The sequence below is a fragment of the Emydura macquarii genome, unplaced genomic scaffold, assembly GCF_026122565.2.
Source record: "Emydura macquarii macquarii isolate MOO-44397 ecotype Brisbane River unplaced genomic scaffold, CSIRO-AGI_Emac_v2 contig_1551, whole genome shotgun sequence".
Taxonomy (NCBI): Eukaryota; Metazoa; Chordata; order Testudines; family Chelidae; genus Emydura; species Emydura macquarii.
The window spans coordinates 21,532,294-21,555,066 of NW_027131688.1; the positions used below are offsets into that span (position 1 = coordinate 21,532,294).

The 22,773-nt window shown below is 39.7% G+C and overlaps 1 protein-coding gene across 2 annotated transcripts in view; it reads right to left on the reverse strand.

The window, feature by feature from the left end:
* The window catches only part of DYNC1H1 (dynein cytoplasmic 1 heavy chain 1), a 76,583-nt gene that overhangs the window by 21,025 nt on the left and 32,785 nt on the right, over nucleotides 1-22,773 (reverse strand). The window contains exons 27-56 of one of the 2 annotated variants that reach the window (XM_067555040.1): nucleotides 20,954-21,236; nucleotides 20,654-20,754; nucleotides 19,481-19,640; nucleotides 18,864-19,107; nucleotides 18,470-18,653; nucleotides 17,560-17,772; nucleotides 17,114-17,352; nucleotides 16,818-16,974; nucleotides 16,148-16,375; nucleotides 15,665-15,895; nucleotides 15,363-15,503; nucleotides 14,366-14,599; nucleotides 13,459-13,665; nucleotides 13,258-13,379; nucleotides 11,137-11,302; nucleotides 10,751-10,914; nucleotides 9,758-9,887; nucleotides 8,078-8,211; nucleotides 7,627-7,741; nucleotides 7,338-7,499; nucleotides 7,039-7,253; nucleotides 6,689-6,893; nucleotides 6,342-6,515; nucleotides 6,110-6,229; nucleotides 5,832-5,952; nucleotides 3,864-4,059; nucleotides 3,631-3,748; nucleotides 2,215-2,430; nucleotides 347-559; nucleotides 38-165 (exon numbers count right to left, since the gene is read on the reverse strand). In XM_067555040.1, coding sequence (XP_067411141.1) covers nucleotides 38-165; nucleotides 347-559; nucleotides 2,215-2,430; nucleotides 3,631-3,748; nucleotides 3,864-4,059; nucleotides 5,832-5,952; nucleotides 6,110-6,229; nucleotides 6,342-6,515; nucleotides 6,689-6,893; nucleotides 7,039-7,253; nucleotides 7,338-7,499; nucleotides 7,627-7,741; nucleotides 8,078-8,211; nucleotides 9,758-9,887; nucleotides 10,751-10,914; nucleotides 11,137-11,302; nucleotides 13,258-13,379; nucleotides 13,459-13,665; nucleotides 14,366-14,599; nucleotides 15,363-15,503; nucleotides 15,665-15,895; nucleotides 16,148-16,375; nucleotides 16,818-16,974; nucleotides 17,114-17,352; nucleotides 17,560-17,772; nucleotides 18,470-18,653; nucleotides 18,864-19,107; nucleotides 19,481-19,640; nucleotides 20,654-20,754; nucleotides 20,954-21,236 — 5,321 coding nt within the window. Of the gene's footprint in view, nucleotides 1-37; nucleotides 166-346; nucleotides 560-2,214; nucleotides 2,431-3,630; nucleotides 3,749-3,863; nucleotides 4,060-4,500; nucleotides 4,697-5,831; nucleotides 5,953-6,109; nucleotides 6,230-6,341; nucleotides 6,516-6,688; nucleotides 6,894-7,038; nucleotides 7,254-7,337; nucleotides 7,500-7,626; nucleotides 7,742-8,077; nucleotides 8,212-9,757; nucleotides 9,888-10,750; nucleotides 10,915-11,136; nucleotides 11,303-13,257; nucleotides 13,380-13,458; nucleotides 13,666-14,365; nucleotides 14,600-15,362; nucleotides 15,504-15,664; nucleotides 15,896-16,147; nucleotides 16,376-16,817; nucleotides 16,975-17,113; nucleotides 17,353-17,559; nucleotides 17,773-18,469; nucleotides 18,654-18,863; nucleotides 19,108-19,480; nucleotides 19,641-20,653; nucleotides 20,755-20,953; nucleotides 21,237-22,773 lie in introns of both variants that reach the window. The other variant, XM_067555039.1, reaches the window with a different exon arrangement.

A 22,773-nucleotide genomic window follows, 5' to 3' on the forward strand; every position in this document is an offset into this window, starting at 1 on the left:
GCCCACACATTCTGTACTTATTGTACACATGCAATACCTATTAAACCGTTTCAGCATGATAGCGTTTTCTGTGCACAGGTCATCTGCAGGTAGAGAACTTGCTTGCCAGCGAAGACGCTCATCTGCATTGGAAAGGTATTCTGTCCTTGCAATATCTGTACGGAACTGAAGAGTAAAACATCATTCACCCAAAGTGAACCCAAAGAACGAATAGAAGTTTGATCAAATTTGATCTTTATCTATTGTGAACATCTTAAGATTTCCCCTTTATGAAATAGTAACTCATTAGAATGAAGGTTAACACCTGTATTAGCCCTGACATTAGTAAATGGGGATCAATCTTTACCTGGATATTTGCTTGCTGCAGGTGATGGGACCATGTAGTGAACAAGTTCTGACGCATTTGCTGGTCAAAGTAGCCAGCATAAGCAATAAAAGCTCCTGAAAGCAAACAGTCTCCTGCAATAGTGGACATCTGGTTCTTGAAGGTTTCACTTGTCTTCTCCCATCTTTCACGTTCAGCAGACAGACTCTTCAAGAGAGCTGTGCTACGGTTTACCTAGAAATTAATGAATAGTCCATATAAAATATCTTTATTCAAAATGAATGCTCCCATAATTCTCATTTGTAGACTATATGGCCAAATGTCTAGTACACTAGACTTGGGACCCAAATTTTCAGAATTCTGTATATCCAGAAAACAATTACGAGTGCATGCACAACTCTCTGGAAGTTTGGTGGTTAGTATTCTTGGGTTGTGCATTTTGTGGGTCAGGTAGTGGAAAGGAATGGGAGGGTTGCAAGCACCTTGGAGGATTAGAGTTCATAGTGACCTTGACAAATGAGAGAATTTGTCTGAATTCAACAAGATGAAATTCAGGAAGGGGAGGAAAAAAAATCAAATGTACAACTACAAAACAGGGAATAACTGGTTGTATTGCTGAATAACTGGTTATTATTACTGAATAACTGGTAGTATTGCTGAAGAGGATCTAGGATTTATAGGAAGTCAATTTGTGATCATGAGTAAACAATGTGATGCGGCTGCAAAAAAAGGCTGGAATGTATTAACAGGAATGTTGTAAGTAAAACACAGGAGGTAATGGTCTCGATCTATATAGCAATGGGGCCTCAGATGGATTACTGTGTTCAGTTCTGGCTACGACACTTCAGGAAAAGATGTGGACAAGCTGAAATGAGTCCAGAGAACCACAAAAAATGATTAAACGTTTAGAAAACCTGACCTATGACGAAAGGTTAAAAACTGGGCATATTTAGTCTTGAGAAAAAGATAACAATTGAAATTTATCAGGTTCCCTCCTGAGTTAAGGGCTATTATAAATAGATTAATAGTTCTCTATGTCCACTGAAGGCAGGATGAGAAGGGGCTTAATCTGCAGCAAGGGCAATATAGATTATATGTAAGGGAAAAACCTTTAACTATAAGGGTAGTTAAGCTCTGGACTAGGCTTCCAAGGGAGGCTATGGAATCTCCATCATTGGAGGTTTTTAAAAAAACAGACACCTGTCAGGGATGACCTAGGTGTATTTGGCCCTTCTGCAGCACAGGGGGCTAAACCTGACTTCCCTTCCAGCCCTACATTTCTATGATTGCATCAGTGCATCAAGCACCATAAAACAGAGGAAATTTGTATGGACTGTTTGACCTGACTCAGAGTTTGAGTTCTAGGACTAAATTTGATATTACTTCACTACAGTCTTGTCTGAAGAGAACATCAATATAGCAATTACCCTGCAAGATGGTTTTAAAATATGAGAAAAATGTAGACTCAACTCTTTGTTAAAGCACTAAGTAATTACAATTAACCTAAAAACACATTTGAGACTTACAGAATTGATCATTCTAATGGGTGAATTTAGTGCTTGTGAAAATGAACTGGCTTTACTGATGCTTGTCTCCCTTGGTTTTGAGTAACTTCCCACCTGTTTGACTGATGAGGACTAGGCTGATTGCTAATTTAAATGGGTGGCCAGCATGAAGTAATGGACTGGAAGAGTAATCCTCACTCTGATAAGTTTCAGTGGTCTGAAAAGTTCTTTGTAGGAAGTCCAAGGGATGAAACATTGAAAAACAAACTTGTGTAAAGAGGCCAATAAAGCATTAAAAGGTATACAGAATGTTTGAAAGCCACATTTCCTACCAGCCCCCTTAAAAATCAAAGATAATACTTAATGTAGCATATTGTCTCTCACTTTAGCTTCGACAGCAGCCAGGTCCGCCTTAATTGCTTGAGCCTCTGAGATCAGCACTGCATACTCTTCCTTGTAGCGAGCAATGCTGGCTTCAAGATCACGAATCATCTGTTCAACCTCATTAGCTTTCTGTTGATTGTCTTTGGCATCATCCTCCAGCTTCTGCAGTTCATTGCGCAGAGGTTCTACTCGTTTCAACATATCAGCATAGTTCAGCTGTGAAATGTGTGAACAGTCAGTTCTAGATACTTTCTAGAATGGAATTTACCAAATGACCTGGCATCATGCAAGTCAGCAAGCACAATTTTTTATGGATTGAGGGCACCCCTCTGGATTTTAGGGATTCAGGGTTTTCTGCAGAATGTAAACTTTATTTTTAAAAAAATTCAGTTTCTAGTCTTCTGCTTGCAACATCTGGGATGTAAACTGATTCACCATTCTGAGTCTGCAGGTGGCCTGAAACAGCCAAGAAGCTGGAACTGCACTATTCATCTCAATGAAGTGAGTGATCTTCTGGAAGCCTCCAGATTTTGATCAAATTTCAAATTCAATCAGGCAGTGCATTGAGACAACTGGCCTTGATTCCAAGGTGCTCTCTGAGGGAAGAGTTAGGATGACAGTAGGGGAGACACTGCAATGAGTCTGGAAGGCTAGGAGAGGGAAGATTATCCTTTTGGGGTAAAGTACCAAATTAGTGTACTCTTTTCCCAGCATACTAGAATTAGGCTGCCCCCCCCCCCCCCCCCACTGAGGAAACCCTCCTGTTTTCCCATACCAACACTCTATTCAAGCTTCTAAACACCCATCTGTAAACCCTGAGCCAAAGCCTACACTCTAAATAACTAACATTGGGCTTGATATAACTGGATGAGACTCCATCTGTGCTTGCCATTGAAATTACTTCAGAGCTAGATGCCCTCCCCTCAGCAAGACATGATCACACTGTTCTACAACATTCCCCACCCATGTCAGCTGGTGGAAATGAGATCAAATCAGGCAATACAATCTGGCCTGTTTGAGCACACAACACTGGCTACAGAGCAACAAGACCAGACAGTCAATTACTAAAACTGAGATACTTTTTCCAAGGAATAAGAGTTGTAGGGTTGCAATCACTGCACCCAAGTTCTTATGAAATGCACTGCAGAATCCTCTTAATCATGGAACATTTAACCAAGTATTCAAGAACATTCAGCACCTTACCTCTGCATGTTCACTTGAGACCAGTTACGCCTTTTTTCTTTTTTATAACAGCAAGCTAGACAAGATGCCACAGATCTTTGAGGGATGGAAATCTGCTGATTCTGAGTCCTTGCATATTTCCAGGACCTTAAAACTAGTACTTTTCACTACTTGTTTGATTTCCCAGATAACACTGAACATTCTACATTGGCACGTCTTTTATAGAGGAGTTACCTGTGCAATTGCCCATTTTACCATAGGACCACAAGCTAAGGATGCTCTGTTTACGATTTCATAATTGTAACTTGGATTTGACATGTAATTCTTCTTCATCTTTTCCCGGATGGCATCACTGCAAAAGAAGAGTTATGTTTGACACGGCATGTTTGCAAGTGTTGAATCCGCCAGCACAATTACTGAGAGTCTAAGTTACCCTTTTACCACAGTAGAGAAACTAAAACCAATACCTTAGATCTTCAGTATTAAAGTTGACAATGCTGCTGATGAAATTATCTCTGAGAATAACTGGTCTGATCTTTTTCCAGTCATTTGTCTCCTCACCCAACAAGAGACAGATTGATTCTAAAGCCAATTTTACTGCAGCAGGAGGGTTGGCCATTGTCCTTACTTCAACAAGATGCTGCTTCCTTATAGACCTCACAGCTATTAAGGGGATGAAAAAAGTATTCAGCATGCAACAGTTAAGGATTTATGGCTACTGCTGGGAAATGACGAAAGAAATTTTAATTCAATTACTGGGAATAGTCTATATCCCAGTGCTTTGATTGCAGTGTGTGCAACTCAGACTATGCTTCACATTTATTTTAGTAGCAAAATTTTGCTCTGAGATGCACATGGCACAACTTCATCCTAATAGATCTTCATCTTCATGGAATATGAACTCCCACTGATGTGACGGGGAATTTGATATTTCATTTGCCACATAAGTGGTGGAGATTCTACATTTCTGAATTTGAGAGATGAATTCTGCTTTTTGTAAGGTAGAAACCAAATGCTAACTACTGGTAAGATTTCTATTATGAAAAATCTTGTGAACAATTTCTTTCTATTCCCAGCAGTAGCTTGGTACTTGCAGTTATTCACCTGATTTCCTCAGCAGAAAAGTTTACAATAGTTGGAATGAAGTTTTCCCTCATAATGATGGAACGTATCTGTTTCCAGTCAGTTGTACTTTCACCCAACAGTAGACAGATGGACTCTAGTGCTAGCTTCACTGCTGCAGGTGGGTTAGCCATAGAACGGACCTCTACCAGGTGCTGCTTCTTTATTGATTTTACAGCTAATCACAGTGGTCAAACCAGATCGAGGAGAAAGGAAGAGTATTGATTGGGGAGAAAAAGGAAGAAAAGACAGTAAAATAGTAAGACAGGAATTAGCAAATCTTCATTGATTTTTGTTTTGAGAGATTTTAAGCTTTAGGTCACTACAATGAATTAAATCTTTCTTGTAAAAACCAAATGCTTTCCACATTGTGAATACTCCCTCCACCCATATTCTCACTTGAGAGAAAACAAATGAACTATTAGAAACCCCCAAGCATTACTATGAGATTAGCAAGAGCAAGAGTTTGCACCCATGTTGAGTTCACAACAAAGTTAAGCAGCCTAAAAACAAAGCTATGCATCTGCACTGAGTGACTGTATATTAACTAACTAGTTTCTTCTTTTAAGATGTTTTTACTGTTACTCAATGTTTGAACTAGCTGTGCAATGTTGACAAGTGGTTGTTCCAACTGTGATGTTCCTGTATCATACAAGTTGAGAAACTGCTTAAATACTGAAGTTTAAGATTACTTGCAATGCTTTAACCAGTTTAGGAACTGAGTTGCTTTGTATCAAGACGACCAGATTTTCCTACATATCAAAATGCAATAACTTGGCAGATAGTGAGTAAGGCGGCCTTCCTCTTTTGCAACTCACTGTAACATTAGAGGTTTACCTAGACAGTGAGCAACAAGCTGGGGTGTAAGCGCACAGCAAGCTAGTGTACTGTAGATTGACTATTGGACCCTGCTACTGCACACTAGACGTTTTCTAGCATGCTTTGACCTACTCCTGTGTCAGGAGTTGCTGCTGTAATTTGGCCCGGTATACTGAAAAATAAGTAAATCTAACAAAGCTTAGCAATAAACAGTGAACCATTAAGACAGTTTATTGCTCAAAGTTTAATAAAAATACTGCTTAGAATGCAAGTCTACAGTAGCAATAATGGGATGTTTGGAAGCTCATTAGTGTTACTGGACTATTTCAGTTCTGCTGTTTCCACACTAAAGATTAAGATACTGCTGATAAAGAGATAGACCCAAAGTTCACTGAAGTAAATGAATGCACTCCCACTGACTTCCAAAGCCTTTGGATCAGGTCCCAATCCTCTAAGGGAAGGCATGCTGTAGTTATTTGTCAGTGTTGACGTACCATTCTGAGCTTCAATGACAGCAGGCTCAACTTTGTCTAGATCCTCCTTCACACTCATTTGCTTATCGGCAATTACTTCTTGCTGCTTATGCAGCTGCTCTTGAATGTCTTGGCTCATAACCTAGGAGGAAAGATTGTACAAAAAAAAAAAAATTTTAAAGTCTCATCTCTTAAGAGTTGCTGTTCCCTACTGTTTTCGTAGTATTATTGCAACCTGTAAGATATTATTTCTGAATATACAGGACATGTACAGAAGGTAAAGAAAGCTTTGATTTTACCTTTTTCTTCTCAGCTTCTTGCTGATCCTTCACCATTTTTTTCAGCTTGTCATTAGCCGCTGCATTCTTTACTTCTAACTCCTGGCTCTTGATTCTTAAGTCCCTACGCAGTTCTTCCACCTGACATTGAATTGTAAAATTAGAGTCTATACAGACTAAATAACTGTTTCAAAATAGGTTTTAATAGCTCTTCTAATTTGCTATTAAAAAGCAGAAGTTTAAAGGTATGTACCTGGTCAACAGTTTCCTTGATCTTTCTAAGACCAACATTCAAATGCATCTGCTGTTCCTCCAGCTCACTCCTCTTCTCATTGAACAAGTTGGCATAATGGTTGATGAAGTCCAAATAGTGGCGTGGTGTGATGGCCATAGTTCTGCCTCCTCGTTTTGCCAGACGAGCATTAGCCTTCCAAAGGAAAGGAATTTTGTCAAAAGTTTGTATATGTAAAAAGTTAGGATTATAGAATACCAGATTTTTAAATTCATTAAACTGCCACAGGAGCAACGTTCTTGCACTGCCCTTGTGCCAGTCCATTAGAACAGGACATTAGAGCTCTGAGTGGCATAGGCAGAACATACCTGATGAAGGGTCTGATGAACAAATACACAGCTATTTACAATAGCTTCCCTATGCGATGGCGGTTGTGGTAATTTGTCATACACAACTGGCATATAGTCTGGCACAATGTAGTTTGGCTTCTCAAGATCCATTTTGCTCGTAAACTCTTTGCCAACTTGGTACAGTGCTTCAGTTGACCAGTCTCCAAACCAGTTCAAGACACACCTGCAGACAGACAAGACATTCATTAAATCCTGCAAAGAGATGGCAACTTTTCTTCTGAAGAGGGTATTAACTATATTCTTAATTTAAAAAGACAGACCTGAAGTGTTAATACTTCGTTGCATGTTAGTTCCCAAGAATAAGTTACCTGTTGAAGAGAGCTGGAGAAGTAGCTGCTCGGTCCTTCAGGCCCTCAGAAGATGGATTCATGGTGAACACAACATGGAGATTGCGAATAACTTGACTGGTGAACCATTTGTACAATTCTTCATGTGAATCTAGCATCAAGCCTTCTTTCTGTGCTCCCTCTTTACATTGAGTCATAAGGGTGGCATATTCATCTCCTTCAAAGAGACCAGGAACCTAATCCAGAAAATAAATGCATTTTTCTTAACAGCTTGATTTTCCCTTCACAACTGTTAACTTGATTAAGTTTACAGAAAGTACCTCTCCATTGGCCAGAAGAGTATTCATTCTCTCTAGGAATCCAGAATCCAGTACATTTGACTCATCCATTATAAATGCTATTTTCTCATTCTTGCAGCCAGAGCGTCTTAAGACTGTTCTCAGATCTTCATCAAAGTCCTCACCTGTGTATTTTCTATGAACCTATAAAGATTTAGCAGTAGTTACTGACTTTTTAAGCCCTTATCCTCCCTCACAATGACTTAGGTTTATCTGAGAGTATCTGCAAGAGAACAGTCAATTTTTTGTTAAGTGATAAGAGTACACCAACCTTAATTTGGTAAACACTTAAACCATTCATCCAAGCAACAAATCGTGAGAGAGTAGTTTTCCCTGCTCCACTAACTCCAATGAGAAGCAAGTGACCCTGGGGCTGGCGGAAGATTCTGAAAGAGATTGGTACTTGAAGTAAATTTACTGTTTGTGAATTAGCCACCACTTTCAATCTATCAATCTCCTTTCCTTGTACGCTTAATTTGTATTAATTTTTTTTTTTTTTTTTTTTTTTTTAAATAAGGTGACTGGTTTTGGGGCTCACTGAAGTGATTATTGGCAATATTTCTCAGTCTACTACAATTCTGACCTTGCAGTGCCCCTTTTATGGAAGGCCTCCCCCAAACAGAACACCAGGACAAATTGGTGCTCCATTCTGGACTAATCTGAATTCAGATTTGTTTTACAAGCCAAACTAGACCAATCCAGAAGTTGACAATTCAGTTTACCTGTCAATTCTTAGCACATGATCCAAAACTTCATTGAACAGCACTAGTGGCACATCAAGTTCTTCTTCATAAAATACTTTCAGCCTGGCTTTTACATAATCTCTCAGCTCTTCCTGATCCACTGGGATATAATCCTAGAATAAGGAGGCCCATATGTAAACAAGAGACCTAAGAGTCTAGAATTTAAGACTAAGGGACAGATTCTCACCCTGCTGTCCCCTCTTTGCTGGATAAAGGGGATGGAGCGGTACAGAAATTCCCAACTTAGGAACTGAGGATGATAGCTACAGGTAGTCTTAAAGGACCCCCTCTGATGTACGCTACATGCCATGGCAGCAGTGTTGCCTAGAATTTCTGCAGGCATCTGGCTTGCATGATTTAGACAACTCACTAAGGCTCAAAGCTACTCAAGTACCCACCCCACTTTCCCTTGGCTATGAGTTCTGTACTGAGCCTCTTAGAAGCACAGGTCAGAATTTCACCTTAAAACAGAAAAACTAGTTTGCACACCAATTCAGATGCTGCACTCAAAGTTGATGCATTTTCTATATGTGCGTCATGTCTGGAGAGCCACTGTAACATAAGGCATTTAAAGGATCTACTGCTTACTTTAAGACACAATACAAGCCAGTGTATTCCTTAAGTGCCAGAAAATCCCCAGGTAGGTATGTATTTGTGCTCCTCCTTGGCCCTTTTACCATTACTGCAAACTCCTGATTTGAATGCACATATGGCTCAACTGATTTGAGTTATGTTATCCAATACTCTGGTTACATGTATGTTAAGTTCATTTTTATAAGTCTACACAGACAGGAGAGCATTTAGCCTAGCAGGCACAGAAGTTGGATTTAGGAAGACCTGCTTGGACACTGAAAAACAAACCCTAAAACATTCAGAGCGATGAGTTTTCGAATCACATATTAGCACTACACAACTGTTTTTTGAAGTCAGCTGCAACTGTTGCAGCCATGCAAGGATAGGGGGGAAGGTGTCCCAAGGCCCTGAACAGTTTATTGATCAGACAACTGTTTGTTATGAGATGATCATTGGTATTTATTTGTTCTGAAAGCATATAGCCAGATACAAGATTAATTATGTTTGTACTCCACAATCATATCACCTTTGGTCATAACCTCAGATCAAGCCACACAATAGCCTATCGAACACCACTTGGGAGACAAGGGAAACCCAGGATGCTATGAAATCAAGTTTGTAACTCAGTGGTTGCACTTCTCTACTGAATCATTAGCTAGTCAGCATGGTTAGGGGCACCACTGTCTTATTTGAAAAACAAACCAAAAAGGACAAATTACATCTCCCAATTGCACTAGTCCAAGACCTCAGGATAATTTGGCACTTGTTACCCTCAGTATTCTAGAGGAGTGTTTGGGTATATACTCTGCCTGCAATTTCAAAGTTCTACTCCCTGGGTACATGGATAGATTACACTATGTGCTGGATATCCATCATGGCAAACTGCATCCAATCTGTTAACTTATCAACTCCAAATTGTTAACAATCCTTATTGTCACAGGTAAATTCTATTTTAATATGGATTGTGCTTAGGCTGCACTCCTAGCATAGTAATGAGAAGTAGTGGGCAAAGATCCCCTCTTAATAGGATACTTAGTGTCTGCAACTGCCAATGGCAAGGCTTCTATTGAGATATCCCCTCTTTACCTTTGACAACCAATTGCTGTACAAGATGGGTCTGTTCATAGCTCTCTCTTTGTCTATGTTGGGGAAATGTTTCAAAGCTACCATATCAATGTTTTCATCAGTCCAACGTCTCTCCTCATCTTCCACAAGTCTAGTTTGAGAGAAGACAGTAACAAGCAAGCATGAACCGCCTATTAAAAACAGGTATTTGAAGTACAGGTCAAGTATTATAAATAGCAAGTTAAGGCAAAGAATACTACTGTTGTAAACATGGGTCAGTTCTATCTACTTGCAGGTACTTAGTAATCCAATAGAGACTTCTCTTGCCTGAGCTTAGCAGACAGTCTCAAATCCACAAAGGTGGTATTCTTCATATTTTGGTTATATATATACTCTATGAACGTAAAGCTTTTGTTCACTTCTACACAGCAAGCACAATTTCAATTTGACAAAAATCTTAAAGACACGAGAAGGCAAAAATAGTGAAAAGCCTTTCAGTGTAATTGTGTCAGTTTAAGGTCCATTTTCAGAACAAAGGATCTCAAATTACATTAGCTAAAATCCCACAATTTCAAATGCAACAACTAACGAAGGGGGTCTACTGAGAGTGGCCAAGCCTTTTCAAGCTGTTTTCACCTTTAAATTTGAGGCGCACTATAATCCTGTGGTCTTTTTAGGCAGTCTGTACTTCACCTCACAAACCTGACCCTTGCAGACCATTAAGTCAGCTTTGCGCTACAGATAAAGCAGATGAATGAACAAGCCAGAAGGTATGCCACAATCAATTTGAAGTTGAAATCACTCTGAAGTAAAGAAGTGAGTTTGGCATTTAAACTACTTGAGTATGCTGCCCCGCTGAGCCCCTGTAAATGTTTTACTTAATACACCTAAAAGAGCAGTTTGAAATCAAGTTAGAATTCAACTTGGCCTCGACTTGCTTTAAAGGCAAGTCTCTGGAAAGAGTTGAGAAAAACATTTTTTGCCCTTTTAATACCATTGCCATAGTTTCTTTACCTGTCTTGGAAGAGACGCAAGGCTTCATGTGCCCAAATCCTAATAAGGCCTTCAACAGGTAAAGTTTCTAATGGTCTTAAGGCTTCAAAGATACCTCTCACCCATCGAGTCATTTCACGAGGTGAATAGATGTAGTGTGGCTGTGTGTCCTGGGTGAATCTTTCCTAAAAATTCAAACACTGGTAAGGCATCTTATGGGATAAAGTTGGGAAACAATAACCATACAAATAATGCTTCTCCCCACTCCCATGTCAGAACTGCTAACAAAACAGTGTAAGCAGGCCAAGACACAAAGCACTGGGAAACTACCTTTTATCTAAACTGGCATAGTAAAACAGAAAGAGGACTAGTCAGAAGAAGTTGGGATAGTGTGTACAGCAAGTTACCTGTGACATTGTGTAAAACTCTACCATAGCAGCAGTAAGAGGTTCTGCATATGTGCGGAGCGATGGGATAAGTCTCAGCATTGCACGATTGAATGTTCCATATATCTGAGTAAGTGAAGCTGGTCCAGGATAGTCCACATACACTACAGGGACATGGCGTAAAAATCTGAAAGAGGTCCAATAGCTTAGTATTCATACCAGGAAAGACTTCATCCAAGTCAGCTAGACTAGATTGTACCTTTCAATATTCAAAGGAATTGCCACCCTTGGTGGAGATTCCATCTCAAATTAAACCATAAAAGTCAAAGTTGCAGGGTCAATTACTCTGCAATATCACATATTGGTTCATTTCTGATCCCACTTGCTTGCTTCATAGGGTAAAAATAACTCAATTTCACAAAAGCATGCTCAGCTTCTGACGTGAGTAATGTTCAGCACTCACATTAGCCAGCAAGGTTGTGGTTAATTCTGTACTTTAAAAAGGACTTTGTAACATGAACAGAATGAAGTCCGTGTTGTTCATGGATTCTAAGGCCATAAGAGACTATTGTGATCATCTAGTCTAACCTCCTGTATAACACAAGCCATAGAACTACTCCAAAATAATTCCCAGACCATCTTTTTTGGGGGGGGGGAAAGATGTCATCTCGATTTAACAATTGTAAGATGCAGAATCCACCACGACCTTTGATACATTTTTCCAATGGTTAAATTACTCTCACTTGAAAATTTATGCCTTCTTTCCAGTTTGAGTTTGTCTAGCTTCAGTCTAGCAAAGAAAGGGATAACATGATCCAATGGCTGGAAGCTGAAGAACCCTTTATTAAATATTTGTTCCCCCATGTAGGTACTTGAAGACCAAGTCCCTCTTTGAGCTCTTTGTTAAGCTAAATAGCTTGAGTACTTTGAGTCCATCATTATAAAGGCATATTTTCTAATCCTTTAATCATTCTTGTGGCTCTTTTCTGAGCTCTCTTCAATTTGTCAATATCCTTCTTGAATTGTGGGCACCAGAACTGGACACAGAATAGAAAGATCAAATAAGCCTTCTCTCCTACTTGAGATCCCCGTTTAAGCATTCCAGAATTGCATTAGCTTTTTTGGCCACAGCTTTTTGAACTCCACAGCTAGGAAGTCAAGTTCAACTGATTATCCATCATGACCCTCAAACCTTTTCCAGTCACTGTTTCCCAGGAGTCTTCCTCCTCCCCCCATCCTGTAAATATGGCCTGCATTCTTTGTTCCTAGACATATACATTTAACCGTATTAAAACGCAAGTTCTGAGTTTGTGCCCAATTTACAAAGCAATCCAGATTGCCGTGAATCAGTGATCTGTTTTCATTATTTACCATTCCCCCATTTTTGGGTCCTCTGCAGACTGTCAGTGATGATTGTTTTCTTTCAGGTAATTGATAGAGATGTTAAGTATCTTAGGGCTGAGAACCAATCCCTGTGCAACCCCACTGGAAACAGACCCACTTGATAACGGCTCCCCATTAACCGTTACATTTTGAGACCTGCCAGTAAGACAGTTTAATCTATTTAATGTGTGCCATGTTTCTTTTATATCATTCTAGGTTTTTTTTGTTTTTTTTAAATCAAAATGTTGTGCGGTACCAGATCAAATGCCTTACCTAAGTGAGTATGTTATGTCAACACTTACTTTTATCAACTAAATTTGCTATCTCATCAAGAACAAAGCTAGTTTGACATGATCCATTTTCCATAAGGCCATGCTGATTTGTATTAATTACCCTCCTTTAGTTTTTTGTTAATCAAGTCCTGTATCAGCAACTCCATTATTTTACCTGGGAGCTAGGTCAAACTTAGAGGCCTATAATTACCCAGGTCATCCCATTTACCCTTTTAAAAAATTGGCACATTAGCAGCTTTCTTCAAGTGTTCTAGAGCTTCCAATGCTCCAAGACTCATTAAAGTTCCACATTACTGGTCCAGCAAGCTCCTGAGCCAGCTCATTTAATACTCTTGGATGCAAGGTATTTTTAAATCAATAGTTGAAGATGTCTAATACTGGAATCCAGTATTAGACAGTAAAGGCACTGGGTACTCCATTTTGCAGATCAGTACTGTAGTTTTAGTAGCTTCCGAATACTATTTACCTATGTGAAAGTGGTTTCCTTCCAGGATCAGTAGGTGGGTTACAAGCTCCAACAAATTGAATCCTCTCTAATTTCACCCATGTCTGATCTGATGTACGGTAGAAGCCTCCATGTTCCACCATCTGAATGAAGGAATTGTTTTAATACAAGAAAATTTCCATAATATAATAGTATAATTCTTAGTTTCACAAGACCACAAACCTGTCTAATGAAGGATATGACTCTCTGCGTGCCATACTTATCCATATCTGGCAAGTTGATTTCATCACAGAACAGCACCAGCCACTTTCCTAGTTGCACAGGAGCCAGCACCACTCCATTAGGTGTACGCCTGTACTCACAGTAATGATCAAAAGTTTTCAAAAGTAGCTCTGGTGTAGTAGCACTAGAGAAGTTGAGTCCAACCACCTTAAAAAACCAAGGGTGAAAGAGGTAAAACCATGAGGACATTTGATGTTTTAATGGCTTAAAGTCTTAGAACCAAATCAGTAGATTATCATTCCTTAGTAACATGTCACAACTTGGCCTTCAGACTGAAAACATATGCTATATGTTAATACATACTGATCACTGGATACTGTTTACAGAAGTATTTGGGTCACAACAGATATGTAAAATTCCTAGTGGACTTTGCCATCAAAGTCTGTTATATGCCAGTTGTAACCACTTGTTATAATACATAATGTCTCTCACATCACTGTTAACTAGTCTAAACACTTTCATATACCTAAACAAACAGCTACTTGAACTTAAATACTTTGATTTAATACCGAACAAACGAAAAGCAGCCAGTACTACTGGTGCTAGTTAGAAAGAAAGAACAGATGGCCTTGAAGTTAAAGAACTCCTGGATTCAGAAAGTGAGTCTAGATCTTCCTGGTGACTATGGGCAAATCACTGATTTCTGCTTCACCTTTCCACTCCCATTTTACAGATCGTATTTCTACCTCACTGGGAGTTATAAGGATATGTTCATTTACTTGGGCAAAGAGGGTTTTGCCATGTAAGTAGACATATGTTGCAGTAATCAGAGTAAACCTCCTAGGTAGTTTTTACTTGTTATGAATTTGCTATTTTTCAATAACCAACATATAAACAGAATTGTTACCTCCATATCAGGGAGGGCTCGGAGAGCACTGAAAAGGGTCATAGTCTTCCCAGAACCTGGTGGGCCACAGAGTACTAGGGGTTTGTGTTCTGCTAGCCAAGTATACAACAAAGCTTCATGGCGGACGGTATCTAGAGTTGGTACTACAACATCAGGAGCAGCAACTTTGTGTGTCTCAACTTCAATCTGAGGAACTTTGGACTGCCATGGGATCCATTCACCTGTAATAGACACCTAAGTGAACAGAAATACAGTTAGCCTACAAATTTAATACAGAGATGAGAACCCCATTGGAACACATTACAACCCTAGCTTATCTTACATAATAATGACACTGACAACTTCACACTTTCATCAATGAAGTCAGTTAGGCTTTTAACACCTGGAAATTTGATGCTGTGGAACTAGTTTAGAAACAGCTTGGACTAGACAGTGCATTATGTGCAAACTGAGCCAAGAAGAATCAGATTTAGAGTAGCTTGCCTTGAAGAGCTAAACTGAGAGATACTGATTTACTCAGTATTTACTCAGAGAGGTTAATTTAGAAATAGTGTCATTATGGTTGTGTTTCAATTGTATAGGTCAGCGGTTCTCAACCGGTGGGTGGTACTTACCGGAAGGCTGGGTGATATGCGCGCCGCTGAATCCGCCGCTGGCGGAAGGGCCCCCTCCCACCCGCCCGTGCGAAACCGTGCCGCCGAAAATGGGGAAACGGTGGAAGGGTTTCGGCAACGGGCATTGTTTCCGCCGCGAAACCCCGCTGCCCGTCTCTCCCCGCCGCCGCGAAACCCTGCCGCAAATACCTCCCGCCGCCACTGCGCAACCCCGCCACAAGTCCCCTCCCTTTTTTTTCCCCCCGAGTGGTACTTGGGTCGGGTACCGAGTCAAGTGGTACTTGACCCGACTGTACCCGGCCCGAGTGGTACTCGGGGAAAAAAAGGTTGAGAACCGCTGGTATAGGTTAAAAACCTAATTCCTAAGTAGAAGACGCTTTTACCTCATAATCAATAATAGGTATGTTGGGTGCTGTGGGCAATGGTACGGTGGTGATTCTCCTAATGTATTCTCCCAGCTCGGCTCTCATTTTCAGACGGCTATCTCCAGAGAGTGACCACAGTATTGCATAGATCAGGTATCTCTAACGGAAGACAAGAGAAAGATTAGTCCTCAAGTGCAGAAGTACTACTATGTGTTTGAAGGATGGCTGAAGAAAATATAAGGAGACTATTCAATGAATGAGCCTAGTTACTGTGTTCATCTTTTGGCTTTCAGATCACCTTGCAGCAGTATTTACTTTACCTGGATATAACGCTCCAGTTGATCTATCTGCATAGGGAAGTCAGGATGGTTTGCATTGTACTGGGCTACATTGCGGCAAGCCTGATGCAACATGGAGAACAACGAACCAAGACAGCGCAAGCGAGTGAGGTCCATGATGTGCTCTAACTTGAAAGCATGTTCAAGAGCTTTAGTCACTAATCCATTAGATGTGAAATATGGTTGCATAATTGTTGCTGCATCTCTTTGAATCTGTTGGTAAAGACATCAGTATTGTTCAAGGAACTTGGTTTGTAGTCTTAAGTCACAACACTGGATTTTAAATAAAAGTTTGACATGGGTTCAAAGTGTCATTTTACCATGGAAATACATGCAAGTTACATTTTGTTAACTCCATCTCCATTTATATTCATTACAGCCTTTAAGATAAACTTTCAAGGCACTTAGACTTTTAGTAGGTCTGGTGTCAGTATACAATCTATTACAATCCATTGCAAGTTATACCTGCAACATTGGAGAAGCTGCTTCTTCACCTTCATCTTCTTTGCCCTTTCGCCTGCGCTGAGCTTCCTCTTCACCTTCATCAAGAGGGATGCTTCGTAGTCTGGCCAAGAAGTTATTGAATATCATGTCAGTGCTTAGAACATCTTCACTGAACCAGACCATGCCACACCTTGACACTGTGGCCAGTGTAGCATATTTCAGATCCTGTACCTCAAACATGATACGCACCTAGAGAAAAAGTGCAGAGATTTAAGAGAAGTTCAGTTCAGTACAACATTAAATCTATTAACTGAGTTTTTAACATGCTTCTTTAAACTTGAGCCAACAGGCGGTATAAAAATTAAGTTTTGTCTTAGCTTCGTAAATGACAATGCAACCAATAAAATACCTTAACTAATTAGACATTCATGCATGATTTAGTATTTATTAGTCTGGTAAGGTCAAGGTAAATCTGAAACTTCATAACCACAGAAGGGTTTTTAAACGATTCAACCAGACCATTACATAAGATCACTTTTACTTTGCTGCCATATTAGCTTGACGCTGTGCCCACAGTTTGTGCAATGAGATCCTGTTCATGTCTGCTACCAAAAGCAGCAAAGCTATCAAATTTTTAGTAGATTAACTACTTAGAAATGTTAATGTTTGTAAAAACAAAGAAAAACTTTACATTTGGTGGAAGGCTGAGACGCTCTCCATTGGGCAGAGTCAGCAATTTGTTGTCATCCAATACGGAGTTTAAGTTCTCAACCCATTCAGGATCCACATCCCCATCAAAGATGATCCACTGTCGTTTTTGCAATTCACCTCGCACATTGTCTATGATCCTAAATTCAGGAAATCATTGTGTTAAAAACCACGTAATTTTCCTTTCCCTCATAGTTCTCCATGACAATGACAAAACATCCAAAGATATTTCCAACAGCCACTTTTTAAACTTATGCTCTACTAATGTTTAAGACTCACTTTCTCAGGACATGTGTAAACAATCCGTCTGTCCATTCTCTGGTATTTGGATCCAAAGTACCATAGAGGTGATCTTTGCTGATTGCTTTAGGATCAATGATGTGAGCAACACCTTCCACACCCTCTAGTCGCTCCAGGGCTTTTAGCAGCACTCTCCAAGCCATGCTCTTTCCACTTCCAGAAGGACCCACCATCATCAACCCATGATTGATCTGGGTAATTTGATAGAGCTGAAGAACCTGTAACAGAACAAGACAAGCTGTCATTTAAGTCTTGCATTTAACAACACATTAATCTGGAATCACTTAAAGTTGAAACTTATTAAGGTATTCTAATAGTGTCTATTTGGGAAGCAGTTATTTGATTTCTGTATCACGGAATATGAAAAGCGCTACAATGTGGAGTTGACAAATGTACATGTAAGATTTACAACCTCAACAATGTACCTTTTCAACCCACATGCCACCAACTTCTTCTCCATCACCATATGTAAGGTACATTTCCTGACACACTTTCTTAAGCTCCTCTCGCAAGGCTGTCATTTCACCACGATGATACTGTACTCCAGGGAATACATCAGACAAGAGACTGAACAGCAATGGGATGTCTTCTGCAACAAGTTTGGGTACCATTGTTTCACACACACTCTGGATCAAAATCTACATGGAAAATTTCATGTTTTGATTAGACAATACAAGCACAAAATAAGGTAAAATATTTGCATTAGTCACATGGTGAAAATATTTCAGACAGGCCATGCTGAACACTCAGATTGAACAGTATATGGACATCTATTAGGTTTGCATTTGGCATTCTTATTCCCTGCAAAACTTATTTGCTGTTGATTTTTGTATTTGTGCAAGAAAATTTATGACAGTGATTCAGGAATTTAAAGTGATGCTATACAGGGATTACTTAAACCATCACCTAATACAACTGCCTTAGTTGAGGACTGACAACTGTACTTGCTCACATGATATTTGTCTAAAAGTGTTGTGAACTGAAGAGGAGTTCAGTTGGAATAGCTACTCTGCTTGGAATATAGTCAGGACACCACTCGTTTTATAGAAGTGGCGAAAGTTTGTAATGACCACAAGCCATCAGGTGCCTCTATTTTATTGTAAGAAAGACACTTCCAACAACTAAAGTACTCATTAAAACTCAGTTCAATCTACTGAAACCACCACTTCCTCTCACCTAAAACAGCAAGACTAAGTAAATACTGCACTTATGAACTTAAATAGATTATGTTTATGCTAGATACTGCAGGTGCTTCATTACGGTGCTCAAATACATGCATATGTATTGAAATCACCGCTTTGTTGTGAATCAACAAAAAATCTGTACACATTTTACCTCTTGTTCAGGTAAGTTCTCAGCAATTTCCCCTTCATCAACAACTTCACCACGCTCTTCCTTCTCACGCTTTATCTTCTGAATTCTCTCCCTCTTCACATTTCCTGCACTAATCAGTACACTCTTCAAAGCTCTCAAGCCAAAGTCATAATGACTTTGAGAGGAGAGCTGCTCATCACAGAGTCTAAGGATAAAAGATACCAGAGTCAACTTTAGATATACGAAGATCAGAAAACTAATGTTCAATAGTAAAGCATCAAGCACACCATTTTACGTTCTTGCCATGGTAGTTTCAAAACTAGCTACAGAGCCAACGTTTGAAGATTAAGATTTAAGTACACAAGTGCTCTTTTAATGGTTTGGGCCAGATTTGTTTAATGTGACTATTACTTACTTGAAGAATGGAACAATCTTATTGGCAAGCACTTCAGCAGTACGGAAACCCTGGGAGTACAACATGACCTGGGCAATCAGCTGGCGGTCTGGCTTTGTCATCGCCAAGCTACGGAACAGCTTCTTCAAGTTGTCTGGAAGATTTGATCTACCCGCATAACCAGGATTCATGGTGATGAAGATAGCCATGTCTGGGCTCACTTTAACTTGTTTGTTCAGCAGCTCACAAGTAATAGTTGTGGAAGCTGAAAGTAGTTCATACACACACACTTCAGTATTTTTAGTTACAGTTGACTGTCTCCCTCTAATTAGCTATCAACTCCAGTAGTATACACTTCACTTTTAGTATCCTGTATACTTGGTTGAATGGTACAAATAGTCAAACATTTTTTCTACCATTACACTAAAGTCACACAATATTGAAAGTAACTGCATGTCAACTGAAAGCCACTTCCTTTAATTGTTTAATGTTTAAGTTACATTTAAAAATGTACCAAAGAAACCCTGGCCAATCTGGGAGTAACTGATCAAGGAGATCTCAAAAGGCCCCACTTCAGACATGTAAGTGAGGGCATTCTTTCGACAGAAAAGGATACAAAACAAATGAAAGTTGCATACTCTTGTCATAATTTGGATTGGAATGTTCTCGCAAGGCTTCCTGGATGCACTGAACCTGCTGAGAAACAGCAGAAAGCATACGCTCCTCAAGTCTGTTGAACTCATCAAAGCAGCCCCAGGCGCCCACTTGACAGAGCCCCACGAAGATGCGTCCCATTGCCTGTAGGTCAAGGAAAAGAGAAGATCACACACAAAACACACAGAAAAAGTTACATTGGTTATTCTTTCCTGTACATAGAGGAATTAGTGTAGACTGAATAGGCTTGTGCTTACATATATTAGCCTCCTACTTTGTGTGTATGTGCACGTGCGCACACATGCATGTATCAGATGAGAATCTGTATGCTTTCAACTAAAGACTTCTCTATCTACCACTCCAGAGTTTGTACAAAGTTGCAACTTCAGCTTTGAGTAATTATAAGCACCAGAGGTATAATCAATAGGAAAAGCTGGTCATTTGAACAGTAAGTGAGGGACAGGGGCATGCACTTGCACAGCTGGTCCTGATTGTCAACACAATTCTCTTCCAACTTTGTACCTCCCATTTAAGATTCACATTTTGTGGAGACATACATCTTCTCAGATGTTTCAGTTTTTGAATGCCAACTTCCATATTCTGGAATGTATGAAGTACTGCTAACGCAACCTTCGCTCCTCTTTAGGAAGCCAGTTAGTGAATAATTCTAAAATCTTTGCAAGTATATTCTTAAACCTGCATCAGAATTTAAAGGTAATTCAGATGCTGCAATATATCAAAGTTGTTTGAGACAAGTAAGCACAGCAACATATCCATTAGGTGTCAGTCTGTTACACATACTTTATTTCCATCAAAGTAGGTCTATCTCAATCGGTCAGCACAACTAGTGCACAATATGACCGAGGGACAGTAACGGAAAACTGTAGTTTGAAAATATTTTAAGTTGCCTTCCTAAAAGCTTTTATTTCAGATTTTTCCTTGCTAAATTACCATCTAAAACAAAGCAGGCAGCATCTAACCCTATTCTGTTTTAGGTGGTAGTGAGATCCTGTGATGCACAATAAAGTAACCAGAATCTATTTTAACTGATACAAGAAAAAATTTTCAAACACATTTTGAAATCGACAAGCTTAAAAGACCTATTAATGAGAACCTAAAATGAAGAATGTTCTCATGTTAAATGAAAGATACTTTACCTGGAAGTCAAATGTTTCATCACAGTTGAAAACCAGAACAAACCGGCCAAGCTGGTGTCCAAGGGCCTTTACAGATTCTGTTTTACCAGTACCAGCAGGACCTGTTTTTAGAAAGGGATAAATACATTAGCCGCTTCATAGGCACTAAACTGACAATATTAACATCTAGAGTTTAAGTGTTGCTCATTTTTCAAAACTGGAGTTTCAAATTATGGAAGTTACTTTATTGATTTTATAATTGATGAACTTCAGTCTTTACATTTAACAGACGACACAAATGGAATAAGTACAAAAACTTACCAAATGGTGAACCCCCAAGTCTTGCCTCCAAGGCTTGTGTCATTGTCAGGTAACAGCGGTCAGTAAGAGGAGTCTGAACTAGCTTATCCTGAACACCAAGATACTCAAAGCCATAGTTGAATTTGGCATTTGCCATCTGAATGGACAGCTGCTGCAACACATCTGTCTGTTTTGGGTCAAAGTAGAATCGCATCTGGCTGAGCCACTCAAACGATTTGGCGTTGTCAATCTTACTTTTGATTAGTGATCTTGTAACATCTCTTTGGTGCACTAATTCTGTAATCTGGAGAACAAGCAGCTCATTAACATCCACCACTAGAAACAGTCATGTACTCTAATGAAACAGTTTTACCATGTGTGATGTTGTCTGGATTAGGGGGACCATTTATGATATTTAGCATCACTATTACAATAATTCATATGAGATGCCATGTCAGGTACCGTTTTAAAAGCTATAATCTGCTAAGGATGAGGATATTGTTTGTATGTATCATATTTTTACTGAAGTTATGGATATGTTTGATGTATCTGTATTTCAACACGTGCTGTGTTTCTGGGTGACACTCCAGACAGGACGGCAGCAGCATTAGTCTACTTAATGGCCCATTAAGGGAACTCATGGGTACAAGGAGTCCAGGGAGAGAAGCCAGGGCTACACCTGATGAGTCACCAGGATATGTAAGCAATAAGAACATGCCCTATGAACAGGGGATTCTCTCAGAGGCTTTTCTATGCCATGTGCTGAGGGCTTGTATTTGAAACAAGCCACATGGTACTCTAATATAAAAGGCAGCTGCACCAAATCCATATATTGTCTTCAGTCTTCATTCCTGCTTCCTAACTCTGGATCAACTAATCTGCAACTGAAGCTGTGAAACAAAGGACTGAGACCCATCCAGATACTGGGTGTACACCAGAGGGACTATACATGTCTGCAAACTCCACGATTCTACTGAAACCGGATATATATGGACTTTCAAATAATTTGAATGCATCTGATTGCTTTAATCATATAACACCTCTTGCCTTGTATATTTCTTTCCTTTTATAATAAATCTTTAGTAACTAAAGGATTGGCTGGCAGCGTGGTATTTTAGGTAAGATCCAAACTTATATTGATCTGGTAATGTGGCTGACCCTTTGGGGTCAGGAGAACTTTTTGGTACAGAGCACAGAGTTTTTAAAAACTTCTCTCTTTATGGGACCTACTGGCAGATGGTGGGAGCCAGAGACTGAAATACAGTAAAGGAGGCAGTGTATTTTTTTGTTTTAGCTTCTTGATAACCAGTGAGAAATTAGAAGCATGGTTTGTGGCTGGTTGGGGAGTTTAACTTCAGTGTTGTCCCAGCACTGGTGGGAGAATTTGCTCCTTTTGCAGCTTGCCCTACCCTTGGCATATTCAGGTGGTCTACCCTAGGCATGGACAGGTCATACCATGCCTCAGTGCACTTCAGTTTATGAAAAGCCATTGTTTGGTACTAGAAGACACCACCTCATATCAAACCTCTAGCTTGGAGAAAGGAGGAGCTAGTAAAAAAAAAAAAAAAAAAAAAAAAAAAAAAAAGACGTCTGGCATGGCCAGGATTCTTCTCAGTCAAACTTCAAGCCAAGATACGGTTCTGAGGCCACATGAACTGTCCTTATGGATAACCTTTTCCTGTCCACAAGCAGAAAAAGGAAGCACATCCACACTCATCCTGCTAGACCTCTCTGACACAGAATATTGTTAGTCACCAGGTATTCCTATCTGCCTCCAAGAAGCTGTAGTGATGAATGAGAATGCCCTTAAGCCAGCTCATGTTTTCCTCGAAGAAACTCCA